We start from the raw sequence: 17,095 nt of genomic DNA, 5'->3' as shown, positions 1-17,095 counted from the left end.
GTTTTTACACCCGGTCACAGGTGGGCTCGATCTCGGCACCTCATGCTCGCTGGATCACTAGCCTGGCGCCTTAGCCATCTCGCCCAACACACCCCATGCCATGAATACATCTGGGTTTTTTAATGAAACAGCTTTAGTACTCACTATTCTACTGCATCAATCGATTTTTCCAATTTCTAAAACATGAACACATCTGCAAAATTAATGTAAACTGTGTAACTGTTTTATCAGTATGATTATAAGTGTGAATGCTTTACTTATACTTTGATTATATAGTCCAAGAGCAACCCACACTTGTCGAGGATAAATATTTCAATGTCAAAACAGTGAAGGATCTTTTTAATGCTAATTATCATTTTTTAAAGAAATAGAAGTACTAGATAATGGTTTGTAAATAGATAAATATTTTATTATTGGTAGTTAAGATTAGTAACTGAGATTGTTAGAGGCGGTACCCTCAAAGGGGGTTGAAGTACTGTAAAATTATTGTCGTCCTGAGACAGTACGTAAGTCCGAAAGCATTGAAGGTAAATTTAAACCTACTATTATTTTTAATCGTAGTATATATGTTGTTTTATTTTGTGGCTAGATTATCTTAAATTGCTAAAAGCTGAAGGTGTGGTGTAAATCCAGCTGGGGTTCACGCAGGAAGCAAATGTACTGTAAGTCCCCATGGTCCCTAGAATGGTGATCTACCTTCAGTTGTTGGCAATACATAGCCTGGTTCTATATTCAATTGTTCTCTTTAAAAACATCATTTCATGATAACATGCTAAAGCTGGAATAACAGGCAAATCAAACGTCAGCATCTTGTCATGGCGTCCTGATCCTGAGATAAGCATCTCTGTGACGACATCGATAAATGTGTACGTCAACGTCAACTTACGCTACAAATATTTGCATAATTAGCAACGAGCTGCAGGACAAATAGACTTAAATTCCACAAGACAGGACCAGTATACACATCCCATCTATCCAAAAGAGGTGCAATGAAGAGATAACAGTACACTGTGGTCACACAAGGTACTCCCCAGAACGCAGCGCCCTCGTGGACGGACGTGCCTCGTGACAGGGACATCAGTTTTGCAACTATGTCGACAGAACATGCGACTATCACCATGCCAAGTTTCATCCTTGTATCAATCACATGTATGCACTTACAATGCAGCACAGTGAAATATTCAGTAAGCCCGTGGCTTTTTTGTTATGACGGTAAGAGATGGTTTCATGGTGTTTTTCAGGTTTGCACGGAATAGGGAAACATTGTGTTTATGGATGTTATGAAATACAATATCGTTCTTCCTTCTGATGTAGTGTCTAGTGAGGGACAGACATTCGGTCACCTTACATTCACTGCAGCATTGAATCAACAATAATTGCTGATGCTTAGATGAACACGACATCGGCATTGGAGACATGAACATAGATATAAAATATATATGAGACATGAACAAATAAATAACCCCCCATATTCTATATATGGTATTTAAAACAGATATACAATAAATGGTAATATTCGAGTTTTGGAACATAAAAACACATCCACAAATGTAGGATTGTCGACATGGGGGTCATGAACATCACGTTTTCCTTATTTCCCCTTTTTATTTATTTATTATGAAAATTACTCGTGTAGATCATTGTTTGTGAAATGCAGTGATTGAACTAATTTGCTTTTTACCTTACATGTTCCAATATCCAAGAAAACATTAATCTGGATTCTAAATTTTCAAAACTGTGAAGTAATACCTTTTAATATTCTACCACTTCGGGCATGATCGTCACTGAACTGAAAAAAGAATGTCTGTAAACATCTGGTGCAAGAGTAAATATTCAGCACGATGTGGACGGTTTCCATCAACGGAAATCTACCAACCTCAATGTTATATAATCAATAAATACATAACCTGGACATCTGGTAACTTACCCACAGTGGGATTGATTGGTGTATAATACTGCTATCATCCAGGTAACAATACCGACGATGTAAAGTGGCATTGTTTCTAGATGGGGTGGGAGATGAGCGTGTACAGAGAGATCAGGCAGGACAGGGAGGTGTAGTGGAGGGTGGAGAGATCAAACATGAGAATTGGGGGGAGAGGGGCGATCAGGTAGTAGAGGAGAGGGTGGAGATATCAGGAAGGGGGGATAGGGGGTTGAGGCAGGTGACTGATGCGTCTGTGTAACACTGGTCGAATATGCTTAAATGTTGCATTCTTCTGGCGTATGGCGTTAAATTTGACGGAAGACCATGCTCTGGCTGACACGATATTACGGCTGATTAAGAATTAGTTGTAAAAACAAAACAAAACAAATATAACAAAAACATGGCTGGACGAGCACTCCCTATGCATTGGGATTATGTGTATATATTTAGATACTGTGTGTATACATCTAGATACTGTGTGTATACATCTAGATACTGTGTGTATACATCTAAATACTGGGTGTAATCTAGATACTGTGTGTATACATCTAAATACTGTGTGTACACATCTAGATACTGTGTGTATACATCTAGATACTTACTGTGTGTACACATCTAGATATTGTGTGTATACATGTAGATACTGTGTGTATACATCTAGATACTGTGTGTATACATCTAGATACTTACTGTGTGTACACATCTAGAAACTGTGTGTATACATCTAGATACTGTGTGTACATCTAGATACTGTGTGTATACATCTAGATACTGTGTGTATACATCTAGATACTGTGTGTATACATCTAGATACTGTGTGTATACATCTAGATACTGTGTGTATACATCTAGATACTGTCATTCTAGATACTGTACATCTAATACCAATCAATACTGTGTATACATCCATGATACTGTCGTAAATATCTATACTTACTGTGTGTACATCTAGAAACTGTGTGTATACATCTAGACAAGCTAATTGTGTGAACATCTAATACTGTGTGTACATATCTAGATACTGTGTGTATACATCTAGATACTGCGTGTACACATCTAGATACTGTGTGTACACATCTAGATACAAATACTATTTTCTAACGCGTGTGTATACATCTAGTACTGACACATCTTACATCTAGTGCGTGTATACCTATTACATCTAGATCTTGACGCCATAAAATGATGGACTAATCTAGATACTGTGTGTACACATCTAGATACTGGACACATTGATTGTCATTAGTTTGTCCAAATAACAAGTATTTTCTGATACTATCGTCGAATGTTCCAAAATATCACTGCAGTCTATTTTGAATTACATTTCACTTGTATCCACACATAGAGGTTATTCTCAACTGCATTCGTTTTCCATTTCTTGTTGAATATTGACAAAGGTTTTTCCACATAGTTTATTTCGTTATTATACACATCGCTCTATTATATCGATCTAATATGTTGCAATAGGTAAGTGTTCTAAAGTGCTCACGGAAATAGAAATAAAATGGTTTGGGGCGTATATTTCGTAGTTTTGAACGCAACTATAGTTTGATTGTTAAATATTCTATCGTTTTCCTCACATGTTTTTTTTACACATGTTGTAAAATCATCCGAAATGAAATTGAAATTTCATCCAAGTCAAAATGTACGTTTCTGATGCAAGCAACTGTGGTATTCTCTCCATACGTACGGGTCCATACTATATTCTTTGAAACACGTCAGGTACCATTAATCCTTTATTTCTTTCATCCTAATTGATATACAACATAATTGATTTTGGGATTTTCTTAGTACATTTTTCATGCCTGTACCTTTGTTGAATGTTAACTATTCTTACGCGTTCATTCATAGCTTTGATTGCCAATTACACAATCGCTATGGCAACGCACGTGCAAATGCATATTCCCGTCTAAACAGTGCTGCGGGTAGTTGTTACCACCCATTTTTGAATGTGACGTAAGTTATCAATATGTTGTTAATATGTCAATTTTCGTTATTTTCACCAGTGAAATGCTATTTCACCAGTGAAATGGATGATTAGAGGACCAACTTAAAAGGCCTAGATGGGAAACAATAGGTAATTTTACAAATATTAAAATAACTATATTTTAATAAACAAATAAACACTCGAACCGTTTTATTTCTACTTCCGTGTGTACTTTAGGTTGACTTTCTGGGTTACGAGTGCCTAGGTTGGGTTAGGCTGGGTACTGACCCAATGTTTCACCAAAGTCTAAACGACTGGTACTGTCAAACACACCCCAGCGGTGTGACATGACAGTTATGATAAAACGGAAATATTATGCCTGATCAGAGCCACGTTAACTACCCGAAAATTCAGACACAATCAAAACCAGAAGAACACATCTTTCCAAAAGAGTTTATTTCAGTAAAACGTGGGTGCATTCAAACACACACAACATCAGCAGGATTGCAACGTATGTAGAAGAAACCAAACAGTCTAGCGGAGCGGTGTTCAACCGAATATAGTGATTGTGCTGTGTCAAACAGTAAACAACATTCTTGTCTACCCCATTGTATTTATGCTTGAATAACGCCCATTGGAATCGTTTGAACCGAATCGAGTTACCCGTGCATACAATTAGTAGCCTTCTTGGGACATGCACCTTTTCTTGCCACCAAGTCTGGGAATCCCCTGTGCACTTATAGTACTTAATTATCAATAACTGATGACCTTCAATACCTATAATCACAATATGCAATAAAACATCATTCTAACAATGTTACATTACATCCTTATCATATCGTCTTTATCTGTAAACCAACCAATCTATATCATAACATAGCAGCACAGCATCCGTTACAATTCAGTTTCGCAGCATCCCATTACTCATCGTCCACTTGCATTCTAAACAAACGCCAATTCATCGCATCAAGCCAAATTTGAAACAGATCACCTTCTTCAGCCCATCCGGCTCGCGACACGCCATGTCCTCTACTAAAACATCATCCCATTTCATCCCATCTTACAGCTGCGGTACATTACTCATTCCAAGAATGTAGCGTTCCTGCAGGGGACCAATACAGTATGTAGTTTCAACACACATTTCTCATCTGATCATATTACTTCAATACTGCAAAGGATGCTGATGTGACCAGGACACGTATACCGTTTATTGGGTGTGTATCTTACAGGTGATTTTTTGAAGAACTGTGCAGGCACAAAATCACACGTACTAACTACTATTTAGTTTACGTCTTTTTGAGATATAAAACGGTAATGTGAATAAATTCATATGAACTGACACTGCCTTGACCTTGCTTTCTTATATGTACAACAATGTTAAATCTGCTATTCGGTGCAGTAAGCAAACTATGACCGATGTATTTTATTCTATGACAGGAGTCCGTCAAGGTTGCAGCTTATCCTTATTCTATCCATTCTATATATTAATGAACTTAGAGATACCGTGAACAGTGACTACAGCATTGCATTTATTGACGCAGCTGTTTACGCACTTTCCATTCTCCTGTTTGCCGATGTTGTTGCAATGTTTGTATGCTATGAATGAGAATTGATATTTTAGAAATCTATTGCAACAAGTGGGGACTCTCTGTAAGTACCGACAAGACCAAGGTCGTAGAGTTACAAACAAGGTGGCAACGTATCAAAGCATTAAAAGTAGTATATTGGTAATGAGAAACTTGAAACTGTCAACTAATATAAATGTCTTGGATTAACTTTGTCATTTAGAAATTTGTTTTCTAAAGGTTTTGATGTTGTGTTGTTATCCAAGCAAGTCGAGGAAACTCTATATCCAATCAAGAAATGTATCTATGCCTTTAAAGCAGTACTTCCAGAGATTGCTTTTATAATATTTGTTGGAAAAATCCAGCCTATCCTACTGTACGGCCAGAAATCTCGGGGACAGTGTTTCGACACAACATTGAAATGGTACATTCAACTATTTGTAAATTTGTCTTACGAATTGGTTACCGGTCACCCACAAAAGCTATCCTAACTGAATGTGGACTATATCCACTACATGTAAATTATTTTGCCAGAGTAATATCGTATTGGATACGGTTGCTCAGATAGCCCGATTACCGTAATTCGAAACGATCTTATGTTAAAACGTTTAAAGATGATTCTCGATATGTTAATTGGACCTTGGCGGTGCGAAAGTTCCAGTATGTTGTTCCAGTATGGCTTGTCCTATGCTTGGTTAAAGATGTTGGAAGTATCTAATTGTTCATGTGTATATTCAAGCAAAGATGTAAATATATTTATTATCAAGAGTGGTCAGCTACTGTGACTACTTCCAAATATCTACGCACATATTCAACCTATAAACTTGATATAATGCCGGAAACGTACCTACGAGTGCTACCTTCTGTTCATCTGCGTAGAGCACTGACGAAATTTCGATGTGGTAATTCTGGTTTTAACATACAATCATACAGACGTTTGAAAAATGCAGATATCATAATTACCATGCGCCCTTATTACGTTTAGCTGTGTATTCTACAAAAGTAATGCCTTCCCATACAATTCATGTTTAAATCAATGCCAGGCACTCAGGACCCTCAACTACACTGTATTATGATTGTCGATTCGTACAAATAAAATCTTCTGTCTAGATCTGGCACTCGCTTTGTACAACCTGCATAGATTGAAGGTATGGGTGTTCGTCGAGTGTACGCAAGCTACTTCACCGAAAGTGAAAATCAATCATTAAATGTCAATCTGACAAACGTAATACATCGCCAGCTCGCACCGCTCGTCATGGAGACCGTCAGTGAATACGGTCATGCAGTTTTCATCCGTTGAATTTGCGGGTTGGTCTGGAGCCCAGAAGGAGTTGACAAGAACCCTGCTGTCTGCCCACACGTACTCCCCTTCAACGGCAATGTCGTCAAGGCCAATAAACACACCTTCAGTGGCATCTACAAAAATATAATAAAAATGATGAAAATGGTTTGCCAGGACCCGGTTGTATCAAACTTTAATAAAGCTTTAATCGTTAATTAAACCATGATTAGTTAATCACTGATTATCTTCAGTTGCATGGAATCCTTAATAAAGGAATCCCTTCATTAATCCATCATTAAGCTAATGAAGGTTTGGGGGTATCATTAACTCATCATTAGCTGTATCAACATGGCAGACGACATACTGTACCATCAACTTCGACGTCGGAGAAAAGAGAAACACTTTCGCGAAGGGATTAATTAACCCCCACCGGGTGCCACAGGGACATATATGTCCTTCCTCTTTATATAACCCTCACTTTGAAGTTCAATAACATTCTAAATATATCACATATTTATATACAAATATACTTCACAGTTTTGAATTCTGCGGGAAATTCCCTGTTTCTTGATACCATCCACTATTAAATCAGACAAAACTAAAGTGCTTAAAATAACCTTTCAAAATAGACTTCGTCGTGTCGCGATTTTTGACACAATATGTAATCGCGATTCAGAGAGTTATTTGCTGTAAGTTTTGAAATGTGAAAATTTGACAATTACTGGGAATATAGAATTTCAAAAATAGCATAGCAATGAACACTGATATCAGTTTTTCATAAAATCACTAATGGGGGCGGTGGGGTAGCCTAGTGGGTAAAGCGTTCGCTCGTCACGCCGAAGGCCCGGGTTCGATTCCCCAAATGGGTTAAATGTTTGAAGCCCATTTCTTGTGTCCCCCGCCGTGATATTGCTGGAATATTGCTAAAAGCGGCGTAAAATCAAACTCACTCACTCACTAATGATAATTCTGAAACGTTGCCGATGAACCTAGAATCGGTTGGGATGTTTTCTAAAATACACTTACACAAACGCCGAAGTGAGTTTTCCGCCATATTGGATACTGTTTACAAAATCACGTTTCGCGAAGGCCGGTTTTGAGACGCCTATTACATCACGTATATTTCATATTCAGCTGCGAGAAATACACCACTGAATTCCCTATACATTTTGGAATCAAATTACAAATGGTCTTTGTCACCAATACCAACTGTCTAGATGAAATGAAACGAAAGATATTGGGACGAAAACGAACATTGTACTCGGAAGATTGCACTTGTTTGAAATGAAAACAAAGAAAAAATCCGATTTTACTCTGCGTAGCATTTTCTGGAATTGTCCGACACCCAGCCGTCCATTCTTTGCTTGCAATGGCTCAATATTTTTAGAATATGCATGGAAAGAGTATCGTGCCAAGAAACAGGAAATTAAAAACAGATACAATGCAATGATTTGATAATTCATAAGAATTTATCAAGGTTTCCATGCAGTGTGACGCCATGACTGATGCAAAATAACGCAGAACGACAACGGTAATTATCAACATTTCTGGCTTCTTCTCTTATTTATCCAATGAAAACTATAAAAAACATATAACAATACACAGAGAGCGAGAATAATTCTGATTACTTACATCACATATTTATGTACAAATGATCCCTGAATCAAGGGAAGAGTCCTCGCCAAATTCTGTGTACCCTTGTCAGCGAAGTCGCCATTTTGTAAGAAATCGGTCAGCGATAGTGATGTCATACGTCAACATTGTTGCATTAGGCAATTTCTTTGAGGTGAAGGTCGGCTGAACAAGCGTAAACACAATCGCCCAATCCTTTCGATTACACTGTCAGTATTATGTATTTTGCGTATAGTTCAGATACTTTTTCATGAAACTGACTTCAGTATCTACATTTAGTTTTGTTCAATATCATATCATACGTGGATATAGGGTATACATTCTATATTTTTTGAAAGTTTTTGATTGTTTGAATAATATTTACATAAGAAATTGACATATTTAGTGTAGTAGACCATATTCTGTCTGAAAACACTTTTTATTTGCATTTTGAAACATGTTGTTCCATTTTGTATTGATTTCTTTGGACGTTCTATTGCTTACCCCAATGCTATTGAGCTAAGACGTTTTTTTGTCCCATATCTGCTTCTTTTTGTCATTAGTAATGGAATTAGTCAGTTTGCTGTTTAACACACTGATATGATCTTCAACCAGGCCTGTATTTCACAACTTTCAAAGTTTTTACTGTGATTTCTGACGGCAGCCATTATGCAGACTATAGATGAGTGTTTACCTGCAATGCATCATGGATAATAATTAGGGGATTTCCCTAAGTTAATCATGGTTTAATGACGGGACCTTTGTTAGAGGCATACTTACTTAATGGGTGTTTAAATAAGGGTTTATACAACCATATTTAAACACTTCATTAACTAATCAAACATTATGAATTTAATCAATGATTAGTGTTTAATTGATGATTACATAATTACGCGTTGATACAACTGGGTCCAGAGCATCACAAATACTGACAAAAGTTAGTCTTTTCCTGAAACAGCCCGTGTCATTCGACCACATTTGTCTGATTAAATCTGTTTGACAAAAATAGTTGCTAAAAAACCGTTCACCGCGTACTTATGGTGCATCGTGATATTCTTCTGCAGTGACCACACCTCTGGGTATGTTTTAAGGGTACTCGTTTCTGACCAAACAGAGCTCACTTGCTCCTCAATCTTTGACAGCATTAAATTGGGCTTTGACCCATCATATCCACCGTAAGTAACATTTCGCTACCATTTTCACCAAGACAGGCCCGACACATTTGAGAGATTTTTTTCTGTTGACATGCATGGTGACAAGATGAGCCCTTAACTATATCTTCCTTTGAGACCAATATATGAAGTCACAGACACTATTTAGTGCATATTATCACGTGCGACAGCATCACGTGCGACACCAAGCAATTGGCACTCTGATACCTGTTGCTGTCGAACATTATTCAGAAAGGAAAGTCCCTTGAAAATGCTGGAATATATACAATAACTGATATTCAGACGGACAAATCGGCGGAAACACACGTTTTAATTAGCAATGCGCTGAACAGTTTAGGACTAAGACGCTTGAACGGCAGGTGTCCGGGTTTTTTTATAAATCAATGCGTTTGTATTTGCTCTCACTTGGAAAGTATTGCAATGCGTTCAGAAGGCGCATTCGAATGGCCATGTCTTCCAGGACGACCAGATGACCCCCATCTCCTTCACAGTCAGTCTTAGCATCAGTCCAGTTCTTCTTCACCCAGCGTGTGCTGTAACATCCTGGCGGGTTGTCCAATGCTATGTAGCCTTTATAGTAGGGACATTCCTCTGAAACAGACAGTCAAGTGTGGATCATCACTTAGGGGAACAATGTTTTACTTCTTAATGACACCATTATTAATGGCCCTGGTCATCTTGTTCTTGGACACTGAGAGGGGTCGAGTTACTCTGTGCAACACTAACTAATTGGTGCAACTTCTGTAACATTAGTTTCTTTTAGAATTTCTCGTGCTTCGATAATGTTTCTCGTTATTTCGAGTTTCTCTCCACCTTTCGAAATGTCGAAAAAATATTTTAAAAATGTTTGAATCAACGAGGAAAACAGACATTTCGATTTTTTACTGCAATAAGACAACGGTACGAACAAGGAGCAATTAAGCTGGAGAAGAAGTAGTTGGTGATATTTAATAACCTTTATAATCTTAGTCTTGTTTCATGAACAACGATTGTAGTCGAGTAAATGTAGGTAACCCGTGACCTCTAGTATAGATTCTCTGCAATCCATGCTTGACGTAAGAGACGACTTACTGGATCGGATGGTCAGGCCCGCTGACGTAATATACATGTCATCCTATCTCAAATGCATAACTTTATGTACATGCCAATCACAAGTTTGTGTGGTTCAGACTGGATTGTTTGCAGACCATTGTCATGTATGTTGTATAATAATAAACAAAATACAAACAATCGACGGATCCGGACATAGGATCCGGGAAGCAAAAGGACATAACTCTAGACAGTGAATGACAGAAATTTACAATGATCGTTCGTAAATAATAATCCATATCTACCTGAACCACGGTAAAAGAATCGGACGCCAGGAAGGGGACTTAGGATGGGAGCAGGGAAGAAGGCAGGCAACAGGCGACATTCGCCTCGGATGCTGTTGATGCTGAATAGAGCACAGCTGCTGTTGTCGTTACATGCTTGTGCGCATGTTTCTTTAGTCTTCTTTGTAAACTCGGCAATACTCGATGGAGTTGTCATGGCCATGTTGTCAAACGTCGAGAGCCAATAGTAATGACGACGTTCATTCAACCTAAAAACCACAGCAACATCCAATAATTAGTTAAGCAAATGTTTTCTTCAAATACAAATTCAAGTGTCCATTTAAATTGAAATGAGTAACAAAATGAATTGATTCATATATTTTTTTCCAAAAGGATATACTGTGTTTACACAAGATTTCATATATTGTAATGATTTGTAGATGTGTAAATGAATAAAAAATGATTATAAGGTGGCCTGCCAGAAATCCAGATCTCAATCCAACAAAATATCTAACTTTTGCAAATTGGTTTATAGTTTAATTTACTTAGATGTTGTTATTGTATCCTTTAGGGATTAAAGTTAATAAATTGTCTATTGTTTGTACTGATTGTGATTTATATGTTACAGAATTATTCTTATTTTCCAAGAAGATATTTGACTTCCATCTGAAATTTTTCACTCTGTTTTACAATAGATCGAATCAAATACAAAAGACTGTGGCCCAGGTGCTTAGCAGATATGTATACACTGAGGTCAAAGGATCCATACACATGGAATTAGCTGACTTCTGGAAATATATCTGATGCAAAGAAACGTATCCCCTTTGTGTCCATTGGAGCTGATCATGCACGTGAACAACTCAACAGACTAATGAAGGTACACACTGGTCTCTGTGGCATATCACGGAATGCAAATGCTAGAGACTAGATAGTGGTTATTTCTGGCAGCATCCGAGTTGTCATGCTTAACAAATGATTTTGAAGCTGCTAAAGTCAAGGACCATCATGAGCTTGTGCCAGGTGTTATCCGGCGTGGCCAAATTGCCGTTGACAAAATCAAGAATGGTATCCTGAGTCATGGGAATTATTTTACTGTTGAAGGGGACAAGCTGCAGAATCTGATAACACATGCCATATTCAAGATCAGTAGGTCTCTCAGATATTCCGAGCAAAAGTTGTGTGAAGAATATGTCGTAGAAAGGATCAATGGATCAGCCTTAGGGCTCCACGAAGGATCTCTACATGTCTGATAGCAAGAAACACACAGTGAAACATCGAGACAAGGTTATGGACCTGAAAGAAACAAAGGACGTGCATGCAAGATCAAATTGTGATATTGACCTGAAACATGCTATGAATTCACACTGACACCAAGAACATTCTTTTCCCCGGACGGCATGTTGTTGCAATGTCGAGACAAGTCAAAACTCATCAGTTGCCTTGATCCAGAAATGACCTATCAACCTGTCCAAAGCGACTCTACAGTGATAGGATTGCTGTAGTTGATGGTATGGATCTTCTTCAGAAGATGACACAGTTACCTCCTACAGCGGAGACAGTAAAGGATCACAGTCAGTGCTTCATTAACTGACTGATGAGCCTCACAAGATAATTTAATGAAGTCAGTCTTGTGTTTGATACCCATAAACCTGCCTCACTTACATGGTCAACAAGAGAAAAAAGACGTTATGGCAAGGATCCAGCCCCGAACCAAATAACTGTTGAAACAAGAATGAAGCACATGGCATTTAAGCGATTCGTATCTCACTCACTCACCAAGTTACCTTGCACAGTACCTAGCAATAAAAGCCCGTGGAGTACAGCAAGGATTCATCAAAAGTAACAGCAGCATAAACATTGAGTCAGTCAACCATGAAGAGACTGACACACTCATGATCTACCAAGCCATCTGTGCATCTCAACGAAACTTGTCTTCTTCTCTCCAGATACTGACGTCCTCGTCCTAATCATAGAAAATTATGATCGCCTGCCAGGAAAGACACCAATCTCCATGGCATCAGGTGAAGTACAAATAATGCCTATATGGAAATCACTTTGGGTTGAAAAAGCGAAAGATCTGGCAGCCTTCCATGCATTGTGGGGATCTGATAATACAGGTAGATTTTATCTTGAGTTGGGAAGACTACTTGCTTCAAAAAGTTTCTAGGAACCACCGAAGACACTGTTGAAGCGTTACTGTTGTTGTCTTGTAGAGAAGATCTTGATGAAGAAACAGTTTTAACATTAGATATATTTGTATGTACTGTGTATTGTCCAAAACAATCACCTTGAATAAAATTCAAGAACTCAGATGGTATCTCTTTTGCAAGCATACAGCTGAAAGTGACAGGTTCCCTCCAACACTTGGTGCCTTGAGATTGAGTTTAAATGAATCATGGGTATGGGCTCAAGTTCATGTTGCCAAACAAGTCTTCTTGGACCCAATGAGTTACAGGTATCATAAGGATAAAGATGCTAAGCTTGGGCCAGGCACCACAGATGTTCTTCCTGCTCCCCAGATTTTTGAGATGGGATCGATGCCAGTGCAAGACAGATTGTTCAACTCAACGATGTACATGCAAATCAAAAGATTTACTATGTACTGAATGGTAATCAATGTGAGAATGACGAGTCTCAAACAGTTCCTGATGATAACTTTGATGTACTGATATATATATCATCATGATGAGTGTGAATAGTTGTGGAAAGACCTCTCCTTTCGGTGATATTGCAGATATTGACTTTCATCATTAATTACAGCTTATCTATTGGAGAATGATAAGATGTATTAAATGGAAATCATGGTGATATTGATGAATTGCTGTAAAGAGTGTTGTGTATGTGGTGCTTGTGATGGCTGAAGATTGCAACATCTGACGATAGACATTAACCTATAAATTCTGTGACATTGTGGACATTCATCTTCAACCATTTGTTTCGCCACTTACACCACTTATCAACACGTTAGTAGTTTAATTCATGTTTAATAGCTAATGTGGTTATCATAACATTCATAATATTCTTGTTTTCCACACAGAGCAAAACCAGTATAACAATATATAGGTGTCCGGAGTTCAGTGTATAATTATTTATAATAAATAGCTGATATATAACATATAATGTTTCAATCTGGTACATTTTCCCTTCATGTATACACAGTAACTAGCATAATGTTTTTTCAAATATACTGAGTCAAAAAAGAAACCTCACAAAATGTAATTTGAAAAACAATGAACAATTTTTCTCTGATGATACATCTATGTATCCGAAATGGGATCCCTATCTTTCGACTGTAGAAAAACGTGAGCAAAACCCACTCATACCCATCCATTCGTCGTGCAAATGACGTCAGTGCCAAATCAGGTTTTGCACGTGCAGTCGATCACGTGATCTTCGCATCGAAGTTTTCTACATATGCACGTGTTTGAATTGGCCTCAAGAATTGAAAAAAACACTTTTAAACCACATTTCTAACGGTATTTGAAATGCCACGATTGTCAAATGTGCAACGTGAACGTGCCGTTGGCATGTTGCAAGCGGGAAGATCAGTTATTGACGTCGCAAGAGCAATGGAGTGCACCCGTCGTACTGTGTATGACTTGCGATGTCGTCTACAACAAACTGGCTCCACTTCTGATCGCCCAAGCTCGGGTCGTCCCCGTGTGACGTCACGAGCAGAAGACCGCAAATCGTCCTACGTCACCTACGTGACAGATTTCTGCCGGCTACATGAACCAGGGCTGAGATGTTTACAGGTCGACTGTCCTCATAGACCATTCGAAATCGGTTGCGGGATGCCAATCTCCATTCTCGACGTCCATATCGTGGGCCAATATTGACGCCGTTTCATCAACGTCAACGTCTGCTGTGGGACCAACGTCACCTCCGATGGAACCAGAGAGACTGGAATCGAGTCGTCTTTAGCAATGAATCCAGGTTTACCCTCAGATTCATAGAGTCTAGAGACGACGTCGTGAACGGTATGCCCAATGTTGTGTACAGGAAGTCGACAGATTCGAGGGCGAAAGTTGCATGGCGTGGGGTGCTTTCTGTGGGAACAAACGTTCCCGACTTCTGGTCATCCGTGGAAACCTCACAGTTCCTGCTTACCGCGACCAGGTGCTCACCCCTGAACTCGTTCCTTTCATGGCGGCTCATGGCCCAGGTCTACAGTTCCAGCATGAAAATGCTCGGCCGCTTACCGCGATCCAATAGATGACCTTAATCCAATACAGCACGTTTGGGATGCACTTGGGAGAAGGCTTTGTGGTCTTAGGAACCAACCTCAGAATTTGCAGGAACTTGGCGCTGTCTTGCAAGAGCAATGGCGCAGAATCCCCAACCACGTGTTCACAAGCATCAGGCAGTCGATGAGGAGACGGTGTTTGGCAGTGGTGAATGCGCGGAGCGGCCATACACGATATTGAACTGAGAAATTTCGCATTTTTATTCTTGTGACTTGACATTCTGTATACCCATGTTTTGGAACGGCGGTGTAGCCTAATGGAACTGATTATGGCACTGTCAGTGTATCGAGTACATCACACAGATCTCAGCAATGAAATAATAACAATTTAACCACCTTACCATCTCTTGTTCTTTTATAGTACCCTGAAGAAAGAATGTGAAGTTTCATTTTTGACACAGTATATATAGTGGAACTAGAAACAGAATAGCATTTAAAGGTGAAGAAAAGGTTGCACATTATTGAAAAAATGGGAATGACTTCTGAAACATAAAGGTACTTTATAGTCCATTGTATAATGTCTTTTCGAGTACATCACACAGATGGGGATGATGGTGAAAATTGGAAACATTGCTTTTTATGTTAAGTGTAGTGAGTGGTTTCAGATTTTTTCCCGTCATCCCATTGGTGGCCATCTTGGATTCCAAAATGGCCGCCAATGGGATGATGGGAAAAATTGGAAACATTGCGTTTTATGTTAAGTGTAGTGAGTGGTTTCAGAATATGCATACTGTTGCTAATCTCCAATTTCTTTGAGCGAAAATACATTATACAATTGCCTATAAAGTACCTTTATGTTTCAGAAGTCATTCCAATTTTTCCCGAACTGCCGGGGTTACACGCTCTACAGAGCGTTGAGTTAGTTAACTCCCAGGTGACAAAAGGTCGCAGCCAACTGAACTGATTGTTTTTGCATCCTGTTGGTTGTCATGACAGCGAGAGGTTTAGCTTATCTTTTGTAGCCGTTATACCGTTACTTAGCTTATCAACTGGTTATTATGTCCTCAAGATTTCTTCACCAGCGAACCTTGTTAGTTTTAATTAGGATATTGATCCTGTAGGCCATCTGTCTTTAGTTACATTTAACAGTAAAAATAAGACTGTGAGCTGATACCATGTTTTCTAGTACTCCTATATTCTCTTATTCATTGACATTTTCATCCAGGGAGTATAGCTGCAAGACGGATTGCTGCTGACTCAGGTGTTTAACAACTTAGAAACAAAACTCATTTAGTGTTTACATACCTGCACATGTTGGCAGTGGTTCTGACGATGAGGCAGACAAGTAAAAAGCCAAGTCGGTTGTCCATACTTCTTCTTCTTAGTACAATTCTGTATTTTGCTCTTCCTTTGACTCTACTAGCTCTCGCGTCTTCCTCTGACTGTGTACTAGCACTCTCTCTCTTCCTCTGCCCGCGTACGTTTTCTCTTTCCTCCGCTACCAGTTATTCCGTGTCTCTGTTACTTGTCATACAATGCTGTATTTCTTTCTTCCTCGGCCTCTGTACTTTTTGTCTCTTATTCCTCTTACTGCAATGCTGTATCTATCTTCCACAGCAGTGTGTCCTTTCTCTGTCTTCTTTTCTGGGTAATATGTTGTTCTCTCTCCTTCCCACAATGTTGTATCTATCTTCGTCTGCTATGTTCTTCTCTCCCTCTCCTGGCTGCATATCTTCCTCTGTAAAGTTGTTCTTCTCTCCCTCTTCCTGTAATACTGTCTCCCTCAGTGGACGATCGCCAGCGTAATGGCGCTTGAGTTCACGGAGCAAGATGTTTATCATGTCTGTTAAAGCATGCACGTCCACACATCCCACCGCGAATTCTCTTGACAAATAACAACAGGGTTTGGGGATAGAGCTTAGCATGGACTATACATGAGCATTAAGGTTTGTTGAGTTCGCTTTCCTGGTTTGGTTCACATTTCATCGTACACATGAATCCCATGTTAACGCTGATGCTCAAGGGAATCTATGTCGTTCATCAACTTACAAACGCATCTTTGGTTTCGTTTCCACTTGCACTGCAATATACAACCATTCATGGTCCCGTGGT

The 17,095-nt window shown here is 38.9% G+C and overlaps 1 protein-coding gene across 1 annotated transcript; it reads right to left on the bottom strand.

Annotated features, from left to right (window-relative positions):
• Positions 1 to 4,701: 4,701 nt before the first annotated feature.
• On the bottom strand, positions 4,702 to 16,668 carry LOC124283778 (C-type lectin domain family 17, member A-like). The gene is made up of 4 exons (XM_046719801.1): positions 16,289 to 16,668; positions 10,819 to 11,066; positions 9,890 to 10,075; positions 4,702 to 6,835 (listed from the first exon to the last, which is right to left on the bottom strand). The coding sequence occupies exons 1-4, from the start codon at positions 16,351 to 16,353 to the stop codon at positions 6,624 to 6,626; spliced, it is 711 nt and encodes a 236-aa protein (XP_046575757.1). The 5' UTR covers positions 16,354 to 16,668; the 3' UTR covers positions 4,702 to 6,623.
• Positions 16,669 to 17,095: the final 427 nt, after the last annotated feature.

This window comes from Haliotis rubra, unplaced genomic scaffold (assembly GCF_003918875.1).
Source record: "Haliotis rubra isolate DU_JTF1 unplaced genomic scaffold, ASM391887v1 Scf320, whole genome shotgun sequence".
NCBI lineage: Eukaryota > Metazoa > Mollusca > Gastropoda > Lepetellida > Haliotidae > Haliotis > Haliotis rubra.
The sequence above is the reverse complement of the archived record's forward strand: the minus strand, read 5'-3'. Positions and strand labels throughout refer to the sequence as shown.